The 26982-nt window shown below is 47.5% G+C and overlaps 2 protein-coding genes across 7 annotated transcripts in view; one reads left to right on the top strand and one right to left on the bottom strand.

Moving 5' to 3' along the window:
* The window catches only part of RNF10 (ring finger protein 10), a 43402-nt gene extending 34103 nt beyond the window's left edge, over nt 1-9299 (top strand). For 2 of the 4 annotated variants that reach the window (XM_046024762.1, XM_046024760.1), the window contains exons 11-17: nt 909-1026; nt 1260-1361; nt 2813-2968; nt 4980-5080; nt 8083-8140; nt 8237-8395; nt 9014-9299. In XM_046024762.1, the coding sequence (XP_045880718.1) occupies nt 909-1026; nt 1260-1361; nt 2813-2968; nt 4980-5080; nt 8083-8140; nt 8237-8395; nt 9014-9087 (768 nt within the window). In that variant the 3' untranslated portion in view covers nt 9088-9299. Of the gene's footprint in view, nt 1-908; nt 1027-1259; nt 1362-2812; nt 2969-4979; nt 5081-8082; nt 8141-8236; nt 8396-9010 lie in introns of all 4 variants that reach the window. The other 2 variants (XM_046024761.1, XM_046024759.1) reach the window with 1 other exon arrangement.
* Nucleotides 9300-10879: 1580 nt separating this feature from the next.
* POP5 (POP5 homolog, ribonuclease P/MRP subunit) lies at nt 10880-14021 on the bottom strand. 3 transcript variants are annotated; one of them, XM_046024766.1, is made up of 6 exons: nt 13955-14021; nt 13723-13865; nt 13480-13599; nt 11971-12120; nt 11707-11790; nt 10880-11605 (listed from the first exon to the last, which is right to left on the bottom strand). In XM_046024766.1, exons 1-6 carry the CDS (start codon nt 13972-13974, stop codon nt 11493-11495), a joined length of 630 nt encoding a protein of 209 aa, XP_045880722.1. In that variant the 5' UTR covers nt 13975-14021; the 3' UTR covers nt 10880-11492. The 3 variants fall into 3 exon arrangements, with proteins under 3 accessions (XP_045880722.1, XP_045880721.1, XP_045880719.1); XM_046024763.1 differs by lacking the exon at nt 13480-13599 and having other exon boundaries at nt 10886-11605; nt 13955-14020; XM_046024765.1 differs by lacking the exons at nt 11707-11790; nt 13480-13599 and having other exon boundaries at nt 10883-11605; nt 13955-14020.
* Between the last annotated feature and the right edge of the window lie 12961 nt (nt 14022-26982).

The raw sequence follows: 26982 nt of genomic DNA, 5'->3' as shown, positions 1-26982 counted from the left end.
GGAAGCAGGCTCCCCGCTGAGCAGAGAGCCTGATGCAGGGCTCGATCCCAGGACCTTGGGATCATGACCTGAGCCGAAGGCAGAGGCTTTAACCCACTGAGCCACCCAGGTGCCCCTTGAAAGACATTTTGGCTCAGCAGACACCTGTTAATTATTGTCTGATAGTTTACATATGTGTTTTTACCCTTTGAGAGTTACCCCTGTGTTGATCACAAATTTGTTACAAGCCTCAAAATAAGAGACTCATTGAGTATCATAAACTTTCCATCAAACATGCAGAAAATGGGGTCCTGGGATCAAGCCTCGCATCGGGCTCTCTGCTCAGCGGGGAGCCTGCTTCCCCCTCTCTCTGCCTGCCTCTCTGCCTACTTGCGATCTCTGTCTGTCAAATAAGTAAATAAAAATCTTAAAAAAAAATGCAGAAAATGAAAAGAAAAATTAATGGCCTTCATTTTTTTACTATTTCAGGCCAAGCTTTATTAGTAGGGAAATCTGCTTTATTTGCTTTCCCAGTTACCATTAATTCTGTCCATGGATCCTAGGTTTTTTGCCATCAAATACTCTTTAACTCCCCTTGTTCTCCCCACCCCCCAGCTTAGTTGTGGACCCCAGAAAATCAGAAATAGCTGATCAGCTTTAGATTATTTATTACCACGCTCAGTTTATTCATTTGCGGCACAAACCTAACAACTGCTTTTGATTGCTCATTTTACCTTACCGAATGTTGACTGACAGTTTCTGTTTGGCTTTGCCAAATGGTAATAACTTGAGTACTGCTCTTTGAGCCCCGGTGCTGTGTGTGAGTGAGTGTGTGTGTGAGTGTGTGTATTGTTGGCTGTCTGGGGTGGGAATCTGTGCTCTGAGTCTGACTCGCTGTCAGGTGAGTTTTGGTCCCTTTTGCATGGTAGGACGTTCGGCAGCGCCATCGATATCTTTCTCACCTGCCGCTCACCTGTGAGTTCAGCATCTGTGAATTGGCTCTGCAGCCTCCTGTGGTCTCTAAGGAAACCCTAGAGATATTTTCAGGTAAGAATGCACCCACTCTGCTTCTCTTCAGAGTGGAGTTCAGGGGTTCTTCTGACTGGAAACAGCAGGGTGGGAGGAATTAAGGAGCTCCATCATGAGCCTCCATACCTCCAGGCTGCATCCGTTCATCCAGTTGGCTGTCTCCTTATGTGGCCTTAGCTACCAGTCACCTGGGAGGAGTTAATGGCCAGGTTTTCTTCGGTCTACCTCCTCACCATCTGACCAACCCACAGATGACATTGAGAAGAGGAAGCGTCAGCGCCAGAAGAAAGCTCGGGAGGAACGTCGCCGGGAGCGCAGGATTGAGATGGAGGAGAACAAGAAACAGGGCAAGTGTAAGTTCAGGAGCTCCCATGATTGACTAGTACAGCTGTGCATCATCAGAGAGAGACTCAGTGCTTGGGCCCAGGACCAAGACTGCTTGGTTCATATCTTAGTCCTGCCACATGTTTTCAGCTCTTAAATGTGAATCATGAGCGTACCTCCTTCATAGGCTTATTTGAGAATTAAGTGGGTTAATTCAAGTCAAATCTCATAGCTCTTAATAAGGGATGAGATTAAATTCATCCTTGGCATAGTGGGTGAAAAAATATGTTCTGGGAAGAGAATTGGAAATCGGAATTTGGTGGATAATTGTCTCCTGTGCACTCTAGATGGAACATTAATCCCACCTTTGTATTAAAGGGACATCTATGCCTAGCTTAGCATATCTCCCACGGGGGTCCGATAGAGTAGAAACCTTGACAAAAACTAGGAAGTACATGCAGGAGGTTAGATTTTCATACCAGTAAGTGCAGAGCCTTTTGATCTGCCGCTCCAACGTAAGCTTCATTGAACGCAGGAGAGTAGTGTGACATGAGGGCCTGCTTATCCTCCAGGAAGCAAAGAACTGAGTCCTCAGCTTGGGAAAGGACTTCACTGTTTTTGACTACATATACAGTATGGTAAATACACATTTTACTTCTTTGAGGCACCTGGGTGGCTCGGTTAAGTGTCTGCCTTCAGCTCAGTTCATGATCTTGGGGTCCTGGGATCGAGTCCCACTTCGAGCTCCCTGCTTGGTGGGGAGTCTGCTTCTCCCTCTCCCTCTGCCTCTCTCCCCTGCTCATGTTCTCTCTGTCTCCAATTAATAAATTAAAAAAATCTTAAATTTTTTTTTTACTTTTACTTTTACTTTTTTTACTTCTTGAACTAGGATAACACTGGGGTTCCAGTGTTACATAGCTGTTTGGCACATTTCCCAAATGTTTGAAAAACTGGTGTTTCAGGAATGAGCTTTTTCTGTTTTGCTTTTTTTTATTATGGAAATATTCAAAGACAAGTACATAGAATAATATAGTTAAGCTGCATGTCTATCACCTGGCTTCAGATAGGAATAGTAAGAACAAAGATTTTATTTATTTATTTATTTTTATTTAAAAATTTTAAAGATTTACTTATTTCAGTCAGGAGTACATGCACGGGAAAGTGGGGTTGGGGGAGAGGAAGGGGGAGATAGAAGGGGCAGGGCAGAGGGAGAGAATCCCCAAGCAGACTCTCCTATGAGGGGAGAGCCCACAGGGGGTCTTGATCTCAGGACCCACGAGATTAAGACCTGAGCTAAAATCAAGAGTCGGACGGTTAAGCCACTGAACCACCCAGGTGCCCCAAAATTTGGGTTTTAAAGCTGTTTACATCCTTTTTTTAAAAAAGATCCTTGGGGGATTCATACTGACTGTCCTCAGCTGTTGGAAAAGATTTGAGGAATATTCTAAATGGGTCTACCATTCTCCTCTTTTCTTTGCAGATCCAGAAGTCCACATTCCCCTAGAGAATCTACAGCAGTTTCCTGCCTTCAATTCCTATGCCTGCACCTCCGATTCTGCTTTGGGTCCCACCAGCACCGAGGGCCATGGTGCCCTCTCCCTTTCTCCTCTTAGCAGAAGTCCAGGTTCCCAAGCAGGTAAATGAGTTGGGGTTTAAAGAATGAAGCTGGCCATCAGCCACAGACCTTAAAGCAAAGTCCTGGTATCTGAATGTACAACTCTGACCTACTCAGCATGGTGGGATCTTTAGGTGACTAACATTACTTTGGGTAGTTAATATATTCCTGAGATATGTCAGATTTTTGCCATTTGATTCACCTTTCCTATTGGCTGTACTGACTGCTTTGTACCCTGCTGTCTTCTAAAAATCTCAAAACCTCAAGGTAATTCATAGGGCGGGACAGTTAAACTTAGATTCTTCCCTGTGACCCAGCTGTTTTATTTCTAGTTTGGTATATGTGCTGCTGAAGCGAGCACTTACTTCTAGTTTGTACCTGTGATATAATCCCCTTGTATGCTTAAGCATCTTTGTACATGTATCTGTTGTAGCATTGGTTATAATGGGGGGAGAGGGGAAGCCTATGAAGTCTGCTGGTAAGGTAATGGCTGATTGTAGAGCATTTATACTGTGAAATACTTTATACCTATTGATGAGGGGAGTAGCCGTCTTCAGGAACTTATGCGTGGACCTTTACGATAAAAGGATCGTCGAATAAGATGAAATATGATACCACTTGTGGGTTTTACTCTTTTTTTTTTTTTTTTTTTTGGTTTTACTTATTTTGTTAAGTAGGCTCCATGCCTCATGTGGGGTTTGAACTCATGACCCTGAGATATAGTTGTATACTCCTCCAGCTGAGCTAACCAGGCACCCCACATTTGGGGATTTTAAAAAAAGAACATAAAAACAGCATTTTGTTATGGGTTTATATTTCTGAACGTGTAGAAAAATAGAGATGATTATATAATCAAACTGGTAATGGTGTTTTACTCTAGGGAGTGAGGTCAGTATTTAGAGGTTGTTCTGAGGCTTTCTGCCTTTTAGAAATACTTTTTTAGAGAATGTATTAATGTATTACCAAGTTAAACATTGAAAAGTTAATGATAATTTTGTTTTAAAGAGCTATCTTTTCTGATCATCCTCCTGGATGGTAGTTTTTGATAATTAAAATTTATTTCTTGCCAGCCATTTTAATAAAATGTCCAAAGCAAAATATTTAAAGCTCTTGGTGACCCTCTTGTGATCATTTGCCTGTCACTTTGCAGATTAGAAGCGTGAGGCTAAGGCAGGGGCTTAGTGACAGGAACGTGACAGAAACCTGTATTATGACCATTACATTCTTTAGTTTAAGAAGAGAGCTGCTATACAGAGGACTATGGCAGAACATCGACTACATTATCTGTGATACAAAAATTGTGTTTGTGTATGTGCTTTCATCATACTAGCCTTTCTGAGGAATGGGCTTTAATGTCCTGAGGAAGAGCAGTTGGATGGTGCTAGGAATGAGCATATTGAATAGCCCTGACTGACTGCAGAAGGGTCTGCTCCCGGAGAGTGACTAGGCCCTTCCCTCCCAGCAGTGATCAGGACAGTGGGTAGATCTGTGGGAATTGCTCACCTCTAGGTAAATAAGGATGGAGAAGACTATTATCTAGGGCTTATCAAGGAAAAACTTGAATCTTCATACTGGATTTTGTTCATGTATGTGTATTTTGGATTCTAACTGAATATTCCCAGGTCAGAGACATCTGGCTGGACCATAAAGACTGACCTGATTACATTTTATCTTTTCCTTGGAACTTTTTCATTCACATAAAACTAGTCCATAACAGTCCCCAATACCTAGTAGGCCTGGAGGGTCAGCTGCTTTGGAAAGGGTTTTTCTTAGTGTGGGAACAGATTCTGTCATGCTTCTAGTATTACTGTGAGTTCTCAGCTTTTTTCTCCCTGGATTACTAGTGTGAATAGTGGGGACATGTTCTTGACTTTATAAGAACATGGCAGAGTGGAAATTGGATCAGGTTCGCTTTTAGAGGTGGGGCTGGTAATTATCCAGACCTGATTCAGGGTTCATCTTTTCTCTCTTGTTAAGAATAGACTAGCTCTGGAACTTAACTTACATAATCAGGTCTCTGGTTTCCTTTCAGACTTTTTGCTGACCCCTCTGTCACCTACTGCCAGTCAGGGCAGTCCTTCATTCTGCGTTGGGAGTCTGGAAGAAGACTCTCCCTTCCCTTCCTTTGCCCAGGTAAATCTTTTGCTTGTAAAACAGCCCAAGGATATCTAACATGAACTCTGCTGCTTGTTCTTTCTGGAAATCTTTCCGTTGGAGGAGGAGACTTACAGGCTAATGTTGCATGGATGGTAGTAGTCATGGAAAACTTTTTTCAGAGGAAATCTGTTGGATTTAGTCTCAGATGTTACTGTATAGACTTACCAAGAAAAGAGACCAAGAGTAGCTGAGGGAGAATCAGAGCTTCAGTTATTTAACAAATCATTAGATACTTGGGTAAGTATACAGGGTAAGCCCTGTTGTAGGGGCTGGGGAGACATCAATCAATTTTAGCTGGTCCCTAGTTCTAGGACCTTGGATTTAGGTAGTGTGTATCTGTAACATATAGTAAACCATTCCTCCTTCACTTTGGAAAGGGAGAGGTTGTGGTTATCCTATAACTAGCCAGACCAGCTTTCTTAGGCAGGTGGGTTAGAGGAATGCTAGGCTAGTGACACGTGTTGTCAGATCTTTTCCTTCCCCCCCCCAGTAATTGAAGTATTTTTATTTTATGTACAACGAGTTAACATTAAGATAGGTCTCTTAGAGGACCCATTCAAGAAAGTTCACTGAATCCAATTTACTGAAGCCTGTATCCTTCCTGTACTGATGGAAACACTGGTGGCACATACTTGAGGCCCTGCTTCTGCATCTCAGTCCGTGTGGGTTTGAGCAGACACAGCTTGAGCAGACACAGTTTGAGATAACTAAATTAAGATGGATGGACTGCTTGCCAAGCCACCCCCATTAGAAGTTAGTATTTACTTTTTTGGGGCTAGTTAGGAATCATTAGCTTAACAGTTCTTTAGAGCAGGTGATAATGGATGTTTGTCACAACAAATGGCAGTGCATGTTGAGAAATAAGCAGGAATTGGACTTTGGTAAGGAGAGTCCTGAAGTCAAGGAGAAGAAATAATGGAGTAATCCCAAACATTAACTGGTAGGCTTCAGAAGTGATAATTATGCAAGTGGCTCCCAGGAGTTATGTCAAATGCTTGAGTTTGTTTTTTTTTAGTTTAGGACTAAACTAAACTAGTTTTTTAGTTTTTTTAGTTTAGTTTTTTTTAAAACTAGGTTTTATTGCCTTTGCTTTTTTTCAGAATTAAATGGTGAACAACTTCAAACTTGAATGGGTTGAAGGAATAGCATAGGAAAAGCATGAACGCTTTTACCTTTTACCTTTATCTGTGTTCACCAATTGTTAGCATTTTGCTGTATTTGCTTTCTCTTAACTGTTTTACTATGTTGAAAATAAGTTACAGACCTCATGAATGACCGTTTACCACCAGATTTAAGTGGCCCACAAATGACATTCTTCTGTATAAGCACAGTTGTCATGACCACATCAAAGAAATTCAGCTAACTGAGTATCTCATGGAGCATGTCTCAAGGGTCTTGTATTGTTTTCAGTCACGTCCAAAGATTGCTCATTGCATGTATTTGTCAAGTCTCTTTAGTGTCCTTTGATCTATAACAGTTTCTGTAGCCTCTCTTGTTTTCTTCCTATGGCATGGATATTTTTGAAGCATCCAGACCAGCTGTTGTATATAGAGTCCTAGAGTTTGGATTTGTTGGTTTCTTTTTTCATAAGTAGGTTCAGGTTAAACATTTAAACATTTCTGGAAAGAATAAAACATAGGTGGTAGGTATTTTAATGACCTTTTAAGAGTAAGATGATTCAGATGTCTTACTATTTGGACTCCAAACTCCCAGTGACCAAGAGAAAAGATCATCAAAGTGGTACATGATAAAGGTTATTCAGTGAAATCAACCTCTGCCAGCCCAACTCCATTTGAATAATACTGTACCTCACTTTGGGACACATACTTTAGGACAAGCATTCCTATTTGAATTTTGTGGGGCTTGTCTCCTGGTATTTTTCCAGGAATAAAATTCCCCTTGGTTTGGGCACCTGGGTGGCTCAGTGGGTTAAGCCTTTGCCTTCTGCTCAGGTCATGATCTCAGGGTCCTGGGATCGAGGCCCGCATTAAGCTCTTATGACCTCTGTCAAATAAATAAATAAAATCTTTTTTTTTTTTTTAAAGATTCTATTTTTATTTATTTGACAGACAGAGATCACAAGTAGGCAGAGCAGCAGGCAGAGAGAGAGGAGGAAGCAGGCTCCCCGCTGAGCAGAGAGCCTGATGCGGGGCTCCATCCCAGGACCCTGAGATCATGACCTGAGCCAAAGGCAGAGGTTTTAACTACTGAGCCACCCAGGTGCCCCATAAATAAATAAAATCTTAAAAAAAAACCAACAACACAAAATTCCCCCTGCTTTAAGCATAGCATGTGTCACAGATGGGACTCACCCTGGTCCTTGATAATTAAGAAGCTGGCCTTGGCCAAACAAGATGAAAGAGTTCCTCATTCAGGGTCAGGAGAGATTGTTCTGATTTTACTGTACATGGAGGCTGGATCTAAAATTTTATAATTAAGGAGCTGTTGGAAAAGCAAAGACTGAAGGGTAATTAAGGCTGTTGGGGCAGTTGTAGGATAAAGTTAAATTTATTAAACTGGTTTTCTTGGACTTTAGTAACTGGAATTCGATAGCCAGGTGGTTCATTTTGAAATTGGAGGTTACTACTCACTGCTTATTCCAGGAGGTTTATGTTTTTAGGAGTCCCAAGAAGAGCGGGAAAACCTACCAGAACAAGAGAATCACAAAAAAGTCAGGATTGTCAGCTTGAGAGTCTGAGTAAGAACCTTTTGTGCTGTCATGCACTACTCTTCAACCTTTGTCTAAGGAATAAAACAGGCTTTGGTCTTCCACCTTGGGAATTTCACTGCTAGTTCTACTGGTCAGGATATAGAGAACATGACCAAAATAGTGTGTTGAGGAAAGTACCTGGAAAATCCTTTTTTCCCAAAGGTGATAATTCTTTGACCTTCTAGCTAGTTAGTGTTGAGACATAAGTCTGGGAGAGAAATTGGACTGGTTACTTAAATTCTTTTCTCTCCTCTTTCCATCTTGGCAGATGCTGAGGGTTGGAAAAGCAAAAGCAGATGTGTGGCCCAAAACTGCTCCAAAAAAAGGTGAGAATGACCTTCTGGTGGAGGGGGATTTGGTCCCTTTCAGAAAGTCAGAGTCTCTAGAGTTGTCTCGAAAATTCTAACACTGGTATTTTATAGATGAAAACAGCTTAGTTCCTCCTGCTCCTGTGGACAGCGATGGGGAGAGTGATAACTCAGACCGTGTTCCTGTGCCCAGTTTCCAAAACTCTTTCAGCCAAGCTATTGAAGCAGCCTTCATGAAACTGGACACACCAGCTTCTTCAGATCCCCTCTCTGGTAAAGGCAGAGAAATGTGTGCTCGGTACAGGGCTGTCATTCCCACCTGGACCTAGCGGTGGACATCACTAATTAGGCGTTTTCCTCTGAGCCTGTAGGGTTCCATGCTAGTGTCTGCTAACAGTCCCTTCGGTATGTCAGATAGGACCTTTTCGCCACCCCACATTAATTCTTGAGGCCTGGATGTGAAATTCTGAGAAGCTCTTTATTTTTTCCCTTCTAAGACATAGTGGAGAGATTTTAGAATCCTGTGTGGTAGAGGGTGGCTAATAGATGGAGAAGTCAGGCTTGAAGGCCATACCACTCTGGCTATTCAGTGAGACAAGAACATTAGCATTTAGGGTGTGTCTTCTCTGTGCTTAGCATTGTGCTCATTTTATTCTCCCGACAACTATATTAAATGGGTAGAACTATCACAGGTAGAACAGATGAAGAAATGGGTCTAGGGACAGAAAGGGACTTGCCCAAATATCTGCAGCATGCAGGGACTGGTTTCTGGATCCAGGCAGTCCTCACCCTAGAACCTTAGCTGCCCCTCTGGACTCTCAGGAGTGAAAACTGGCTGGGGGCAAGGGGATAACATTCAAAGCTAAGCTCTTTCTTGTTTCCATTTAGAAGACAAAGGAGGAAAGAAAAGAAAAAAACAGAAACAAAAGCTCCTGTTCAGCACCTCAGTCATCCATACCAAGTGACACTACTGGCCTGGTTACCTTCTCCATCTGCTTTTCTTTCTTCTGTGCTTTGGTTTTGCTGCTGTAATTTTTAAGTATTTGAGTTTGAACAGATTAGCTCTGGGGGGAGGGGGTTTCCACAGCGTGAGGGGGAACCAAGAAAATTTTAAATACAGTGTATTTTCCAGCTTCCCGTCTTTACACCAAAATAAAGTATTGACACTCTGAAGAGATCTCTTCCTGCCAAGATTTTTAGTTTGTTACCAGAGTTATTCTTTTGGACATATGTATAATTAGTTTTTCTCAACCCAGGTAAGTTTGAGTCCCTTCACCATCTGTTGGAGCAGCCCACACCCCACTGCTCTGCTGACACGTCAGGGCATCATGGTTTCAACACACCACTCAGCATGTCTTTGAAAAATAGAGCCTTTCCTGTCTAGTTTTCCTCTTGTTAAAGAAACAGAGGATGGGAATAAAATGGATTTAGGACACCCAGCTTGAACTGCAGTTTTTCTTCTAAGAAATGGCCAGGATGCGGTTGCTTACCTATGTGCTAGAGAGTGTTTACAATCTGTATGTGGCTCATTTGGCAAGGAAAGCTGTAATTGTCACTAAAGCAGCCCTGGAACCTGCCCACTGTTAGATGAAGCTTATTTTGAGTGGCAGCGGCCTGAGTTGTGGGAGCAGAGGAATCGGGCACAGCTGGAGGCAGAGCGGAACGGGTCTGAACGCAGTGGTGGTGCCCGGTGCTCCCTGTTGTCTAGAGCAGTCTGTGCCCTGGTTGGAGTGGGATTCGAGGGATGTGAATTATTTTGCTGCTTAATAAAGTGACCTCTAGGTATAATAGAATGTGAAGGCAAATAGTTGCAATAAATCACCTGCACAAGCAATGTGAGCTTTCTGGTTTTTTAAAGTTCATTACAGGTTAGCTAGACACACAACAGCTCCTGTGAGCTTGAGCACTCTGGTGTCACGGGGCAGTGTCTTTCCTAGTGTCAGGACTAAGGGGTTCTTGAGTTGGGCTTAGCTTTACCTGTCATTCTTAAAGAGGTTCATAAATCCCGGGACAGGAACCGCCCTGGGTGCCTGCGCGTGTTTCAGCCCTGAAAATAAGGGGACATGTTGAAGCAAACATTACCAATCTTTCTGTTAAATGTGTAAGGGACTTTGAATAACAGCTGTTTTATTATACAAGATAACAGATCCTAGAAATGTCATTGGTAAGTAGTGGATCCAAACCCTCCTAACCTCTGTGAGTGTGGTAGTGTTACTCGGTTTCAGGTGGCCTGGCAGGGGTGAGACAACAGGGAAGGGCGAACTGCAGAAAACTACTAGAAGTTGGCAGCTGCTGCTTGGCTTTGTAATGTCAGGCAAGGCCAGGTTTTGTCACACACACACACACACACACACCCGCCTGCACCCCCCCCCCCCCCGACAGAAAAGTGCAAGAACCATGTTTGTTATCCTGTTACCTGATGAAGGACTGGTAAGGAATCTGGTATTTTTAAGGCCAGTTCGGGTCAGTATGGAAACCAGCTATAGATTTGTGCAAGTTTAGTTGCCATGTCTCACTAATAATACTTTTACTCTAACCTGGACTGCTTAGGGCTCATCCTAGGGATGGGGGCACAAGACCTCAAGTGGGAGGCTATACATCTAGCATCACGGGGAGCCAGTCTTCCCACTGAGGTGGGATAGAGTGGGAAGGAGACCTCCCAGCCAAAGTGGAACTTTTTTTTTAAAGATTTTATTTATTTATTTGACAGAGATCACAACTAGGCAGAGAGGCAGGCAGAGAGAGAGGAGGAAGCAGGCTCCCCGCTGAGCAGAGATGCGGGGCTCGAGCTCAGGACGCTGGGATCATGACCTGAGCCGAAGGCAGAGGCTTTAACCCACTGAGCCACCCAGGCGCCCCCAAAGTGGAACTTCTTAAGTATACTAAATGCTGCTATAGAAGTGACTGTATTTTTTAAATTTTATTTGAAACAGCAGGAGATGGGGAGAGGGAGAGAGGGAAGAGAGAGAATCCGAAGAGAATTCTATGCTGAGCACAAAGCCCAACTTGGGGCTCAGTCCCACAATCGTGAGATCATGACCTGAGCCAAAACCAAGAGTCGGGTGCTTAACCGACTGAGCCACCCAGGTGCCCTGCCGAGTACATTTATTAAACCTGCGCAGGCAGGCAGTTAGACAGAGATGTCTGTAACTGCTGGCAGTTCACCACCTGCAGGACTACTTAACCCGGCAGCGCTAGGTAAAGGTGACTTCAGTTTAAGTGAACAAGTCCTCTCCTTTGAGCTGATACCTTGGCCTCTGGTGAGCAGTCATCCAGTTTGGCAAAATTGTAGCAGATGCTGCTGCCTCCCAGAATGTCCTGTTCCAACAACTGGGCCCTGAATCTTGGGCCCAGCACAGCCTGCAGAGGTTCACTCCATTGCTTCAGCAGCCTCCTCATCACCACTCTCCGAAAACTCCTCATCTGACCTCTCCTCTAGTAAACAGCTTCTGGCGACAGACTTCTGGATAGCTTGCCGTTCTCCTGGAAAGGCAGGCAGAGCAGGGATGGAAGAGGTCTTTGGGAGTCACCTCTTTTCAGCCAGGCTAGTCACTGCTCAGTGGGCACTGACTAACGTTGCTTACCTTCGTCAGTGCAGTTCTGCAATAAGATCAACAGCTGTCTCCTGTTGTAATGAATCAGGAACTTCTGACATGTTCTAATTGTACCTGGCACATGAAAAATCTCTGGTCAACAGCTCATGAAAGGTGTCTGCCTCAAAGACTTTCTGAGCTGGGTGAAAGCCACCTGTTCTTGGCAGGAGAGCAGGAAGACTCAACTGCCTGTCAAGACTGAACCCTGGACCTGTGACTATGGAAAACCAGCGGCCACACCACATGCACCCCTACCTCCCACGTGTAAGGTGTTGAGGAAACACGGGTAACGGTGTCCTTTGTTCTCCAAGTATGTGATGAAAGGAAGAGCTGAGCACACGAGGTGGTAGAATTCCTTCCGGCATCGAAGGAGCACTACTCCAGTATAGGCATTGAGGTATCGCACTACAGCAGGGGAAAAAAAAAACATTTTGGGAACTCTGGATTCATTTAAAATCTTAGAGTAACTGAGCTTCTACTATGTGCCAGGCAGTGGCACTTGGGATGCATCAGTGAGTAAAAAACAAATTTCTGAAGGAAAAAAAACCTTAGGACAGACCTTTATTTATGGAAAAGGGATAAACCACACCAGGGCTTTGCACACCAATCAAAAAAGTCTCTTCTAATTCACTGATTAGCTGATAAGTGGGGCTGGGACTGGCAGAGATCCATCTTCCTTGGGGGAAAGCTTGGCTAAAAAAGTTTGTTGTTTTTTTTTTTTTTTTAAAGATTTTATTTATCTGACAGATCACAAGTAGGCAGAGAGGCAGGCAGAGAGAGAGGGGGAAGCAGACTCCCGGCCGAGCAGAGAGCCCGATGCGGGGCCCGATCCCAGGACCTGAGATCACGACCTGAGCCGAAGGCAGAGGCCCAACCCGCAGCACACGCAGGGGGAATGGCAGGGAGAGGGAGAAACGAGGTTTCTTGAGCAGGGAACCTGATGGGGGCTTGATCCCAGGACTGTGGGATCAAGATGTGAGCCAAAGGCAGATGCTTAGGTGACTGAGCCACCCAGGTGCCCCCTGAAAAACAGGTTCTATTGCTACTGGATTCTGTAGGTCTTGAAGAGGTTGCGAATGACCCAATGAACTGGGCCTATGTGCATGAATTCTCCGGTATTCAATTTTAAGCAAAAGTTAAAACATAATGAATTTAAATATTAAATAGCGTGGATGGGGAGTTTGGGTGGCACAGTCGGTTAAGCCTCCGCCTTCAGCTCAGGTCTTTATACCAGGATCCTGGGAGCCTGCTTCTCCCACTCCTCCCTGCTCCTGCGCGCTCTCGCTATTTGTCTCCAGTAAATATCTTTAAAATCGTAAAATTAAAACACTTAAAGCAGCGTCCTTGTCAGAAGAATCCCCTCCCTCATTTACATACGATGGTGGGTTCTGTATTTCACCTGCTGTATTAAGGGTTTTTTTTTTTTTTTAAGATTTTATTTATTTATTTGACAGAGATCACAAGTAGGCAGAGAGGCAGGCAGAGAGAGAGAGGAGGAAACAGGCTCCCCGCAGAGCAGAGAGCCTGACGCGGGGCTCGATCCCAGGACCCTGGGATCATGACCTGAGCCGAAGGCAGAGGCTTTAACCCACTGAGCCACCCAGGTGCCCCAAGGGTTTTTTTTTTTTTTTTTAAAGCTAATTTTGATAATTTCCCCCCCATGGGATGTCAATGTAACCAAGTAACTTAACTCGGAACTATACAACTTCTCCCCCATGTAATTCATTATCTTGCTCAATCAATCACCATCACCAGAATACACACGTGAAATTGATAAAGCCGATTCTTTCCCAAAGTGCCACTGCCTCCTGCTTTTAGCTCTCCGCCTAACCTCGGACTCACGCAGACTCGGGCTCAGGCTCCGAGTGGTCTCAAGAGGACATACTGTACAGTGAGGACTGTGGATCGGGTTTGGAAGCTCTGCCTTCTCCCGTACCCTTTCTCCCTCTTCCGGCCCCTGTTCCCTCCCAATCCCGCAGTTCGCCTAGTTCCCCAGCACTCTCGTACCCGCGAAGCCGATGGAGCAGGCGGCTGCGCCGAAAGTCCCGTGCACGCGGGCGATCGTGTCCCGTATGAGGCCGCCCAGCACCCGGTCCTCCAGACTCAGGCGGCAACGGGGGTCATCAGACACCACCTCGCACAGTAGGTACCTGCGGCGGGTAGCAGAAAAGTCGGCGCGCGGCCAAGGCCGCGGGGGAACCGGTAAGGGAGCAGATGTTGGGCAGGCAGGGGCCCTTACCTGTGTTTAAACCGCACCATGGCTGCCTCCGCGCGCTGAGGCCCAACTCCCAAACCGGATATCTGCGATTTGCTGGTGGCCAATGGGAAATTACCCTCCTCAGTCTTGCAACCAGTCAGAGAGGAAGCAGGGTAAGAAGGCGGGGCTAGAGGGTTGGGAGGCCGAACCCCGTGCCCTTCTCCCTTAAACCCTACCTCCCTCTACGTTTGTAGAGCGCATGCGTCCTGCTGACTGCCCGGCTGAGTTAGGTGTTTGGGAGTGGGGTTCCGCGATCTAGGGGCGTGTGGTTGCGATGGGTGTTTCTGCAGCATGCCGGCGTTTGCAGTTCTTTGCAGGTGCAATCCGCTGCATTTGGGGCTCTCGGGATATTTACTCTCTATTACCTTGCCGTCAAGTTGTGTATGTATGCACTTATATTCGCTCCCTAAGCTAGACGGCGGAACTTTTGAGGGCGAGACCCTGCATTCACACGCCCGGGATTGACACGGGAAGTCAGGCCCTTAGTTTCAGGTTGGAGATCGGTTTAATTTTTTCGTACAGCTAAATATATTATTACTATTTGGGTCTTTCAACAATCTTATGGAAACCGGAGTATTGCCTCGGCTTTTGGCAAAAACAATCCTGATTGTTATATTTTACTTTTTTTTAATACTTTTTAAAAAAGATTTAATTCATTTATTTGACAGAGAGAGATCACAAGTAGACAGAGAGGCAGGCAGAGAGAGAGAGAGGGAAGCAGGCTCCCTGCTGAGCAGAGAGCCCGATATGGGACTCGATCCCAGGACCCTGAGATCATGATCTGAGCCGAAGGCAGCGGCTTAACACCAGAGCCACCCAGGCGCCCGGACATATTTTTTTTTTTTTTTTTTTTTTTTTACATAGAAAAGTACAAAGAAGGAAATAAAAATAATCTCAACACGGAGAGAAACTAATTTATCATGTAGTGTATTTACTTCCTTTTCTTTCCCCTTGTGCCATAGGGCCTCAGAGTGAGGTCTAGGGACCGCTGGGTTTTCTGAGATTCTTTCCAGGTGTCCCTAATGTCAAATAACTTCCATAATAATACTAAGATGTTATTTGCCTTTTTCATTTTCTCAGAGTGGACAGTTTTCCAGAGACTATGTGACATGTGCTGACATTATCACTGATGGCTGATGGGATTTTGTATTGTGTTCTAAACACTTAGTTTTGTTATATTTACTTGGAATCTTTGCATTTCTCAGTTTTAATATCCATGATAAGTATCAATATATCCTATAAAAACAAAAGCTCTTTGGGATCCTCAATAATTTAAGCACATAAAAGGGTGCTGAGATAAAAATCTTAGAACTGCTGCCCTGTGTTAATTTACATTTTTCTTTTTTTTCTTATTAAGAATAGGATCAAACTGCTTAGCGCTTTTTTCGCTTGGGTATCTTCTTTTTCCTTCAACTGAATTATTGAGGTGTACTATGCATAAAGTACATATTAAGTGTACTCAGTGAATTTTTACATATGTGTAGACTCTTGTAACTACCACCCAGATTAAGAGGGAGCATTTCCACACTCAAGAAAGTTCCTTGCTCTCTTCCCAGTCAAAACCTTCCTAGAAGTGGCCTCTGTTTTGATCTCTTTCAAGATAAGATCAGCTTTGCTTGTTCTTGAACTTTATTTTAAGATACATTTTTAAAAATATGTTATCTATTTGACAGAGAGAGAAACATCAAGAGAGAGAACACAAGCAGGGGGTGTGGGAGAGGGAGAAGCAGGCTTCCAGTGGAGCTGAGAGCCTTACGCGGGGCTCGATCCCAAGACCCTTAAATCATGACCTGAGCACAAGGCAGATGTTTAATGACGGAGCCACACAGGTACCCCTTAAAGATTTTAAGATATTATTTTTTAAAAATTATCTGAGAAAGGGCGCCTGGGTGGCTCAGTGGGTTAAGCCGCTGCCTTCGGCTCAGGTCATGATCTCAGGGTCCTGGGATCGAGTCCCGCATCGGGCTCTCTGCTCAGCAGCAAGCCTGCTTCCCTCTCTCTCTGCCTGCCTCCCTGTCTACTTGTGATCTCTCTCTGTCAAATAAGTAAATAAAAAATCTTAAAAAAAATTATCTGAGAAAGACAGCGGGAGAGAGCACAAGCAGGGAGGAGAGGGAGAGGAAGAAGCAGATTACCCACTGAGCAGGGAGCCCTGTTTGGGGCTGGGCTCCATCCTAGAACTCTGGAATCATGACCTGAGCTGAAGGCAGCCCCTGAACTAACTGAGCCACCCAGGCACCCCTGTTTTTGAACTTTTTATAAAAATCCAACTGTATGTTTCTGTGTGTGTGTATGTGTGGGTCTCCTTTTACTCATAATAACGCTGTAAGATTCATTCTTTTGATTGCGTTTTCATGCCAACCAATCTGCGATGTTATTTTTCAGCTGCACAGTATTGAACTGTTTGGATATAACACTGCTAAACTGGTCAGTGTGCCCATGATAGAAATTCAGATTAGTTCCAGATTTTTTGTTATACTCAGCACGCAGGTGCACAGCTTTGTAACTTGATATTTTTTTTCCCCAAGATTTTATCCATTTATTTGACAGAGAGGTCACAAGTAGGCAGAGGCAGGCAGAGAGAGAGAGGGGGAAGCAGGCTCCCCGCTGAGCAGAGAGCCCGATGGGGCAGATCCCAGGACCCTGAGACCATGACCCCAGCGGAAGGCAGAGGCCTAACCCACTGTGCCACCCAGGTGCCCCTGTAACTTGATCTTTTTCTTTTTTTTTAATTTATTTAACAGAGAGAAATCACAACTAGGCAGAGAGGCAGGCAGAGAGAGAGGAGGAAGCAGGCTCCCTGTGGAGCAGAGAGCCCGATGTGGGGCTCGATCCCAGGACCCTGGGATCATGACCTGAGCCGAAGGGAGAGGCTTTAACCCACTGAGCCACCCAGGTGCCCCTAACTTGATCTTTATATCCATCCCTACTTGTGGAAGTGTGGAATTGGCTGGCCCTGTGAGGTCCATGAAGGGAGGCCAAATATTTGCAAAATCTGGAATGAATCCTCAATTTCCCCATCTCTCAGCTCTTTGCCACGTTAAAGAAGGGATGCTGAGGAAGGAAGGGGAGAAGGGGAGGCGGGGTAGCGGGGTGGCGGGAGGGCAGTGGCCCTGCTGAGAGTGTGTCTACGCTTTCCTCTCATCCCCAAACCACTTAACCAAAACGGTCTCGCCAGTGTCCCCCTTTGGCCAGCAGGGGGCGTCAGAGGCCCGTTGTGCGCAGAGAAGAGCCCGAGCCTCAGAGCACCCCTTCCTCCGCCTCGCGTCCCTAAAATAACAACACTTCCTAGCTTTCAAGTCACTTAATCCCAACACCGCGCCCATTTTATTGGTGTAGTTGGGCCTCCGACCAATGTCACATCCAGTAAGGAGCTGGATTAGAATTCGAACCCAGGGCCGTCCGACTCGGGTCCTTACTGCCGCCAGCGCGGCTGCTGCCTTGTGCACGGTTTTGCCTGCCCCTTCTCTGTTTCCCAGCCACTTGCCGCCGAAGAGGTTAATTCACGTCCCCAGACCTGAGTTTCCTCGGCTGTGCAACAGGAGGACGGCGGCTCCGCGCTCACGAGTGAATAGGGGATAAACGAGATAGCGGGGGCGACACGCCCGGCTCGAGGAGCGCAGAGTACACGCCGCTTGTGTGAATGATCTGCTCCTCCCTCCCGCCCCGCACCCCGCCCCGGGCGTAGCCCCGGGAGCAAACGCACGGGGCCCGGCTCCCCCGCGGGCCGCACGGGGGGTCCAGACACCCGCGGTGGCCCAGCGGCCCGGGCGGCGGCGTGGGCGGCGCAGCCAGCTCCCCGCGGTAATTAGCCCATGCAGGCTCCGGCTCCGCCAGCCGCTAATTACACGTCTCCTAATGAGGCCGGCGGCTGTTTGCAATCACCCGGGTCCCCGCCGCGCGGCGCGGGAGGCCGCGGGGGAACCGGCCGTGGAGGCGTGGACGCGCTGGGCGGCGACGCGTCTGTGCCTCGGCGGTGCGGGTCCCCGGGATGCGGCCGGGAGGCGGGGCGCTGCCCCGCGGTCGCTCCTCCAACCTCTCCCACGGCTCCCGTGTTGTCCACACCTTACAGTGAGGAAGGCGGCTGAGGCTCGAACTCACAGGCACAAAGGGATAGGCTAATCGTGATCTGACCCCGAACCGGGGCACGTCCCTGATTCAGCTTCTTCCTGGATGGGTGGGGTACTTGCCGCTCTTACTCCTGAGACTTCTCTGAAAGGGTCCATCCCAGACCGGATCAAGGAGGGGAAGGTGGGGCTGCTTGGAACTTCTTCCATCCCTCTCTCGCGCGCGAGAGTTCCCATCTGCCCTTTGGGATCAGACACAAAATGGAATACTAGCTTGGGCAAGGCCTTTAAAACTGACTTGGAAGCCTAAGTCACACATCCCATTTTCCAGACTGGGACATCTGGAATGTTCCCTAGGACGTGGTTGGGGCCACAGCTAAATCGCTCTCTTCAGAGGGGTCTGGGAGCTACCATCGTGTACCTTGTCCCCAGGCCTTTCTCGGGGCCCGGGGGGTGGGGGGGGGCAGTAGCTGTCCTAATTCTTCATCTGTATCTTCAGGGCTTCCATGTATTAGGCTCTGTGTGCTGGGCACTGTGTGAGCACTTCGTGTTTGACTTCGCTCAGGACAACCCCTGGAGGGTAGGTCCCATTCTTCGGTGAGGTCTGGGAGCAAATGACTTGCCCAAGGTCACACAGTAATTTCGGCAGACAAAAGACCTTTTCTGTCTTCCGCCCACACCTGTGCTCTTAACCCCTTGCTCTCTACCTAGGTTTGGGACCTAGAAGGATGTTGGGAGAAGGCGAACCCGACTATTGGGGTTTCATTCTGAGTTGACCTGGGCATCCACGGGTCCCTACCGGGGTGTGGACGCTGCCATGGTGGATGGTGGTAAAGGCAAATGGGATCGCTTCAACATTTTGTGAAGCAGCTGCTGCTCATTAGGGGCTCCTGCCGCTCTAATCCAATCAACCAATTCCCTGTAAAACCTTTATGGGAACAATCTGTATAAAATTCAACTCCATCTGCTTGGCCTGGAGCTTAGGGAGCTGCTGCGTCCTTCAGGTTTGGGCGGGGGAGGGGGGCAGACATGGCCCTCTCTGGGCCTCAGAGACAGAACACTGCATCGCACTCCTCCCTCGTCCAACCTCACTGCCTTGTGGACCTCCTTCCCCCTGCCCTGCCTGCTGCCAGGGTTCACTCATCCAAAAATTAATTGAAATTACAAGGGCACTAGGGTTTGACCCAGCAATTTCTCCGCCAGGAATTTATCCCACGGAGATTCTTGCACTTGTGCCAAATGACAGGGGAGCGAGGATGAGTCTTGCAGTGTTGTTTCTGAGAGCACCCGGCCATCTCGATGTCTGTCGGAAAGGATCCGCTGTATGTGTGTCTTTATCGGACAGCCGTGTGCCAGAGAATGTTCTAAACACTTTACATGGATTGACTCATTTAACCCTCGCAGCTACCTTTACATGAGATATTTTAATTTCAGTAACTCATTGACAGGTGAGGACACGGAGGTCCAGAGGGAACCAGTAACTGGATCAAGCTTCACATAGAGAGTAAGCAGCCGTACCTGGCAGCCCAGATTCTAAATCCCTATGCGAATATAACTTCTCTGTCTTCGTGTGCATGGGGAATTTCCAAAGTGACCCAAAAGCAACTGACGGAAGTTGCCTCTGGGGAGAAGAATTGAAGGTGTGCAGTAGGAGGGGAGCTCCCTTTTTCTGGGTCCCCTTTTGTACCATATTGTTTTACCAGGTGCATGTGTTAGTTTCATGATTTAAAGGAGTCTCTGAGTCCCCAAAGCGTGTTCTTGCTAACCCTTACCTCGACCCTGGGAGTGGGTAGTATCATCCGCATTTGGTAGGCGAGGAGGTCGAACTCGCTGCATGGGCTGGCCAGCTGCGTGATGGGAATGACGGGGTGGGGGGTGTTGACTCTCAAGCCAGTGCTCATTCCCCTAATTTATATTAGCCCCCTGGGCTTGCAAGTTTCAGAGGGAAGAAAAGCAATGTTCAGAGTGTTAAAAGCATGGACTCTGGGGCCAGCTTGCCTGTGCTCAAGTCCCGACTCAGCCACTCACCATCTGTGTGACCTTGAGCGAGTCATTCACCCTCTCTGAACCTCAGAGACCTTTTCCTTTCTGTGAGGATTAAATGACTTACCTCCATGTCAAGTGCTTGGAACAGGGCCTGTCTCATCACAAGCTCTCAAGAAATGTGAGGTATTTTTATATCATTGCCCCGAACAGTCTTCCACGGTTTCAAACTCAGAGCCGTCCTCCTTGCCGCTGGTGTGTCCAGCTGTGGCTGCTCTAGTCCTTTCCGGAAAGGGCAAGGCCCAGCCACCCCGTGCTCCAGCCTCTAGCGGAAGCCCTTGGGAGTTGGTTCTCCCGGATTATCCCCTCGTGGTGGCTGCGATCAGAACTGATCACTTGCCACCAAGAGCCGGAGGAAGGGGCAGAGCCGCAGGGCCGGTGTGGCCCAGGTCCAGGGTGAGGCGGCGACGGGCGGCCTCCTCGCTCGGGATGTTCCCAGCGCCTTCCCACCACTTATGCTTGGAGGGAGAAAGGCCTCGAAATAGCTGTTGCTTCCCCAGCACGGCGCTAGGCCAGGGACAGGAATAGACATCTGGGGGTGGCCGCCTCAGCTTTCCTCAGGGGCCCTGGGGAGGGGGACAGGAACAAGCAGAGGCCAGACTCCTCCCCATGTGGGGAGATAGCCCAGGGGTCAGTCTGCAGAGACCTCCTGCGACAGTCCAGCCCAGGGAAAGTATGGCCTTGGCCGGGGCGGGCTGGTCAGCAGGCCCCCAGCCTCGGCCAGACAGTGGCTGGAGCCTGGATCCTCGGGCCAATAGGAAGTGGCCTTCCCCACTGGCTCCTACAGTTCTTTCTTGGCAGGTGTGGAAACTGAGGCCCAGAGAGAGATTCACGTGCTTGAGACCACAAAGCTGCTTGGAAGGTTTGAGAGGTGTTGGGAGGCAGTCTGGGTGGTGGCGGGAGGGTGAAACGGCTCAGACTGTCTGGGTCCAAATCGAGCCTCCGTTCCTGAAGCCCTGCATGCCCTTGGGCCTCAGTTCTCATTCCATATAAAATGCACGTCATGAGAGTGCCCCCTCCTTTAGTGGTCGCGAAGACTGAACGAGTTCGTATTTGTGTACTGTAGTGATTGCTGTTTTATCTCCAGATCCCTTCCTTATTCAATCCTAAGGCATTGGCTGAATGCCTGCCATGTGCCAGGCACAGTGCTGGGCCCCGATACTGCAGTTCAGCATGTGGAAGAAGAGACCAGCTGCCGTTTCAGGGAGCCTCCCATGTGCCAGTTACCGTGCTGAGTGTTTTTACCCATATCGTCTTGTCAGTACATCTCTGTGAGGAGCCATTATCATGCTCTATGTCATGGATGAGGGGAATTTGCTCAGAGAGTTGAAGTCACTTCTTCAGGGTCACACAGCCAGGAGGTAGCCGTCAGGATTTGAAACCCGAGCTGCCCGCCTGCATAGCTCATTCAGAGAGCCACTGCATGTCACTGTCTCTTTCCTGGGGAGACATATGAGTCAGACAAGTTGTTCCCATTGGCACAGTCAGGCGTTGGGCGCACGCGGGAGGGCTCTGCTCTCTGAGCCTTGATGATCATTACCCAGGCCCCAACACAGTCCTGTATGAGACGTGAGGTGGTCCCCAGCCTGCACTTCCTAATTCCCCTGGGTTTCCTTGGGTACTTGCTATGTGCCAGGCCTGTATTAGGCTCTGAGAACACAAAGACAACTTTGTCCTTGCCCTGAAATTGCTCACCGTGCGGTGAAAGACAGGTTGTTAAAATGTCACCAGCAATTCGGAGGCAGCTACTCCCATGAGGGTTAGAAAGGGGACAAGGTATGCTGAGGCGGTGTCTAACTCAGTCTGGGAGATCAGGGAAGGCTTCCTGGAGGTGGTGAGGTCTGAGCTGAGGCCCAGAGGCAAAAGAGAGCCCAAAGAAGAGAAGGGGAGTAGTAGGAAAGAGTATTCTAGATAGAAGGACAGCTGTGGTAGTGCTGGGTTATAGGAAATCTGAGTGGTAGGGGCTGGAGGTGTGGGTGAAGGGCGCCGGGACTGCACAGATGGATGGCTCGGGTCATCTGGGGCCTTGCAGCCCACACTAACGGGCTTGGCTGCTATCTGGAAGGCTAGAAGTTTCCCTCCGGCTTTGGAGGAGGGTGAAGCTCAAGAGACTGAACTGAAGGAGGGGAGCCAGCGAGGAGGCGGCAGCTGCCTGGAGGGAGACGAGAGAGTTGGCCTAGGGTGCTGGGGGTGGGCGTGGAGAGCCATGGGTGGCTTTGTGAAGTTTTTAGACAGAATTGGTTATGTATCGCTGTGTAATAAATCACCCCCAAACTTGGTGGCTTAAAGCAACGACTTATTTTTTTAGGATTCTCTGGGGGTGACGGGGCTGTTCTGTTTCATGTGGTGTCAGCTGGGGGCACTGGGGTGACTGGAGGGCTTGCTGGCTGCCAGCTGGGAGTTCAGCCAGGGCTGTTGGCTGGGGGGGACCTCAGTTCACCTCCACGCAGCCTCTCCAGGGGGCTCGTGCTTCTCACAGAGTAGCAGGTGGCTTCTGAGCCAGGCTTTTTAAGGCCTGGGCTCAAAAGTCTCAGAAACATTACTTCTGCTGCTCCGATTGGTGAAACCCAGCCCTGAGACCAGCCTGATTTCAGGGTTAGGGGAAGCAGCACTCCTTCCTCTCCTCCTCCTCCCCTGCTTTTCTCCTCCTCCTCCTCCTTTTCCTTCCCCTCCTTGTACAGTTTCATGGGACTTAGGGCATTCACAACATTTTGCAACCAACATCTCTCCCTAATTTCAACTGGCTAATCACCTCCTAAGAACACTCTATCCCCGTTATGCCATTACTCCCCATCTCCTGTTCGCAGGTCTCTGGCAACCTGCTTTCTGTCCCTCTGGATTTGCCTTTTCCGGACATTTCCTGCAAAAGGAATCCTGTAAATGAGACCTTTGCGTCTGGCTTCTTTCACCCAGCATCATGTTTCCAAGGTTCATCCAAATTGCATCCATGGGTGCTCATTCCTGTTTATGGCCAAATAAGTTTCCGTTGTATGGATAGACCATAATTCATTTATTCATTCATCTGTTGATAGACATTTGGGTTGTTTCTACCATAATGTGAATCCTGCAGCTGCGAACGTCAGTAAATAAGTATCTGTTTGAGTTTCTGTTTTATGTTCTTTCGGGTATATGCCTAGAAATGGAATTGCTGGGTCATATGGTCGCTCTATGTTGAACTTTTCGAGGAACTACCAAGCTGTTTTCCACAGTGGCTGAACATTTTACATTTCCACTGGTGTGTATGAGGGTTCCTATGTCCCCACATCCTTGCTCACACTTACTGTTTTCTCTTTATTTTATTTAATTATTTTTGATTATTTTTATTAACATATAATGTATTATTGGCCCCAGGGCTACAGGTCTGTGAATCATCAGTCTTACACATTTCACAGCACTCACCATAGCACATACCCGCCCCGGTGTCCATACCCAACTTTATTTTTATTTTTGTTGAAGCCATTCTAGTAGATGTGAGTTAGCGTCTCTTTATGGTTTCGATTTGCATTTGCTTAGTTACCCTTGATGTGCAACATTGTTTTTCATTGTGCTTTTTGGCCTTTTGTATATCTTCTTTGTCCTTCTCTTACTTTGTCTTTGGTTGTTTGTCTTTGGTTGTTGTCTTTTTATGTATTCTGGATACTAAACCCTTCTCAGATACATGATTTGCAAACACTCCCTTCCATTCCATAGGCTGTCTTTTCATTTTTTTTTTTAAGATTTTATTTATTTATTTGAGAGAGAGAGAGAGAGAGAGAGCATGAGCTGGAGGCGGGAGGGGTAGAGGGAGAGGGAGAAGCAGGCTCCCTGCTGAGCAAGGAGTCTGATGTGGGACTCGAAACCAGGACCCTGAAATCACGACCTGAGCTGAAGGCAGTTGCTTAACTGACTGAGCCACCCAGGTGCCCTTGTTTTTTTAAGTAGGCTGCCCACACGGCATGCAGCAGGGCTCTGAGGCTGAACTCACAACCCTGAGCTCAAGACCTAAACTGATATCAAGGGTCAGACACTTAACTCACTGAGCCATCCAGGTGCCCGTCACTTTTTCTTTTAAAGTTTAAGGAAGTTTTAAAATTTAAGTAAGCTTCATGCTCAGTGTGGGGCTTGAACTCATGACGCTAAGGTTGAGAGTCACATTCTCTGCCAACTGAGTCAGCCAGGAGCCCCCTTTGACTTTCTTGATAATGTCTTTTGATGCACACAAATTTTTACTTTTCATCCCATTGATCTATTTTTCTTTTGTTTCTTGTGCTTTTGGTGTCAAATCTGAGAACCCATGGCCAAATCTGAGCTCATGAATATTTACCCTTATGTTTTCTTCTCTTTTGTCATTTTAGCTCTTTCATTTAGGTCATTGATCCATTGAGCTAATTTGTTTCTATGGAGTGAGCTAAGGGTCCAGCTTTCTTCTTTTGCATGTGGTTAAGCTCTATGTCTTGGCTGGAGGTCAGCATGACCTTTCAGAGAGGGGAAGGGATTGTTGGGGTTTCTCCTTGGAGACAGTTTTGGGGATGGCTTGGCTGTGAGGGGTTGTGGAAGGAGGGAAGAGAAGAAGGCATGCAGAGTGACATCCACATTCCTTTCTTTTTTTTTTTTTTTTTAAGATTTTATTTATGTATTTGACAGATAGAGATCCCAAGTAGGCAGAGAGGCAGGCAGAGAGAGAGGGAGGAAGCAGGCTCCCCACTGAGCAGAGAGCCCGATGTGGGACTCGATCCCAGGACCCTGAGATCACGACCTGAGCCGAAGGCAGAGGCTTAACCCACTGAGCCACCCAGGCGCCCCGACATCCACATTTCTGATCTGAGCGGATGAGGAAGACTTAGGTGAAGGGAAGAACTCAGTCCTGGAATGTCGAGTGTGAGCTCCCTTAGCATCTGAGCACCGAGAGCACTGGAGATCGCATACATGATAACTGAAATGTGGAAGGACACAAAGGTTTTCACCCATTCGACGATAGTTACGGGATACCTAATACTGACATTGGTAACATTCATGTTGTGCTAACCATGGGCCAAACACTTAGCACTTTTTAAAAAACTGAGCTCTAATAGTCATAGTATAAAATGAACAAACCTGAAGTACACAGTTTATCAAATTTTATATATACCACCTCCCAGTGGCTATAGAAATAGAACATTTCCAGTCCCGAGAAAGCTCCCAACTGGGCCCATTATATTTAATTCTCACAGTGACCCTATGAGGCATTATTCCCATATTTTGGATGAGGATACTGAGGCTTATAGAGAGAGGTGAAGCCACTTGCCCAAGACCACACTGTGGATTCTAACTCCGGCTATAGGACTAGGCCAGGCCGAGGAATAGTCCACTGAGTCTAGACTCAGGCCTAGAGGATCCCTGAGGGCAGGGGCAAGGCAGTCTAGCCTCGGCTGGAGGACCGGAGGCCCTCACAGGTGGATCTGTGGGGAGCCCAAGGCCAGGGAGGGTGTGAATTTAGGAATGGTGGTGAGAAATGAGAGGAGTCCTTCTGGTCCCCATCACAGCTTCCGGGAGGTGCGGCAACAGATGAACAGCAGGCAGGCAGCCCGGCTGGAATTCTTTCCCAGCAAGAGACCCTGGGGGAAAGCTCAGCTCTGCCTGGACCAAACTGGCCTGAAGGGAGGAAAGGACGATGCCACGCCTGTCAGAACTGCTTTAGACTGGGCTTCTCAGCATCCCAGCTGTGAAGATCCTGCGTGCATTTCCTGTGTCTCCTCCCTCCCTCCCTCATGAGTCTGCCCTGCACCCCTCTGACCTGTTCTGTCCCTCCGCTCTATCTGAAACTGACCTCCTCCCTCCTCTTCCAACCTGTTAAGCTCCTAGCTGCCTCAGGGCCTTTGCGGTCAGTGTTGCCTCCATCTGGAATCTTCTGCCTCCTGGACTCCCATGGCTGGTGTCTTATTAGGTGTCTCAGCTCAGATTTTACCTCTTTAGCGTGCTCTTCCCTGAATGAGTTGCCCTATTTAACTCTGTCCCCTGCGAGCCAGCACAAGGCAGCCAGATGGCCTAGGTTTGAATCTCAGTTCTGCGCCTCCTAGCGGTGGGGCACTGGGCAAGTTAAGCGCCAGCTTCCTTAGCTGTAGAATGGGGACAGACACAATCGCCCACACCTCATAGGACTGTAGTAAAGATGACATTATTTAACACCTGCTCACAGTGCTTGGCCCCTATTAGGTGCTTTACAAATATTTGCTATCATACATAGAGCACTTGTCCCATCCTGAAATTATCCTGGTTGGGGTGTTTACTTGGTTTTTCCCATTTCCCCCAATTAGAATGTGAGCTCCCTAAAGACGGTTTCATCGTGTTGTTCGCTGCCGTGTCTCCAGTACCTAGAACAAAGTCTGCCTCACAGTAATGAAATTGGTTGAATCATCAAGTGGATGAATTAATGGGGCTCCTAGATTATCCTGCTTGCAGCCCTCCAGACATGCCGTGCCTGCTCTCAACTCCTGCCCTTTGTGTTTGCTGTTCTCTGTGCCTAGACCCATTCCCCAGATGAAGGGAGGGGAACATGAAGGAAACACTGCTTTGTGACTGCCCGGGTCTCTTTTCTTTCTTTCTTTTTCTTTTTTTAAGATTTTATTTATTTACTTGAGAGAGAGAGCATGCATGTGCGCATATGAGTGAGCAGGGAAGGGGGCGGAGGGGGAGAGAGAGAGAGAGAGAGAGAGAGAGAGAGAGAATCTCAAACAGACTCGCAGCTGAGCAGGGAGCCCAACGAGGGTCTCAATCTCACGACTCTGAGATTATGACCTGAGCCGAAAATCAAGAGTTGGATGGTTAACCAACTGAGCCACCCAGGCACCCCTGCCCAAGTCTCTTTCTTACTTTCCTCTTCACTGCCTCTTGCACCAGGCACTGGGAGAGAACAGCGAAACGAGAACCTAGACTCTCCAGGCC

Source organism: Meles meles, chromosome 12 (assembly GCF_922984935.1).
Source record: "Meles meles chromosome 12, mMelMel3.1 paternal haplotype, whole genome shotgun sequence".
NCBI lineage: Eukaryota > Metazoa > Chordata > Mammalia > Carnivora > Mustelidae > Meles > Meles meles.
The sequence above is the reverse complement of the archived record's forward strand: the minus strand, read 5'-3'. Positions and strand labels throughout refer to the sequence as shown.

What these genes read in the sequence shown, in the direction of transcription:
- POP5 (XM_046024766.1), bottom strand. Translation starts at nt 13,974, where the DNA reads ATGGTGCGGTTTAAACACAG. An exon ending in ATGGTGCGGTTTAAACACAG is followed by an intron (nt 13,866 to 13,954) that starts GTAAGGGCCCCT and finishes TACCCGCCGCAG; the next exon opens with GTACCTACTGTGCGAGGTGG. An exon ending in GCAGAACTGCACTGACGAAG is followed by an intron (nt 11,606 to 11,706) that starts GTAAGCAACGTT and finishes CTGCCTTTCCAG; the next exon opens with GAGAACGGCAAGCTATCCAG.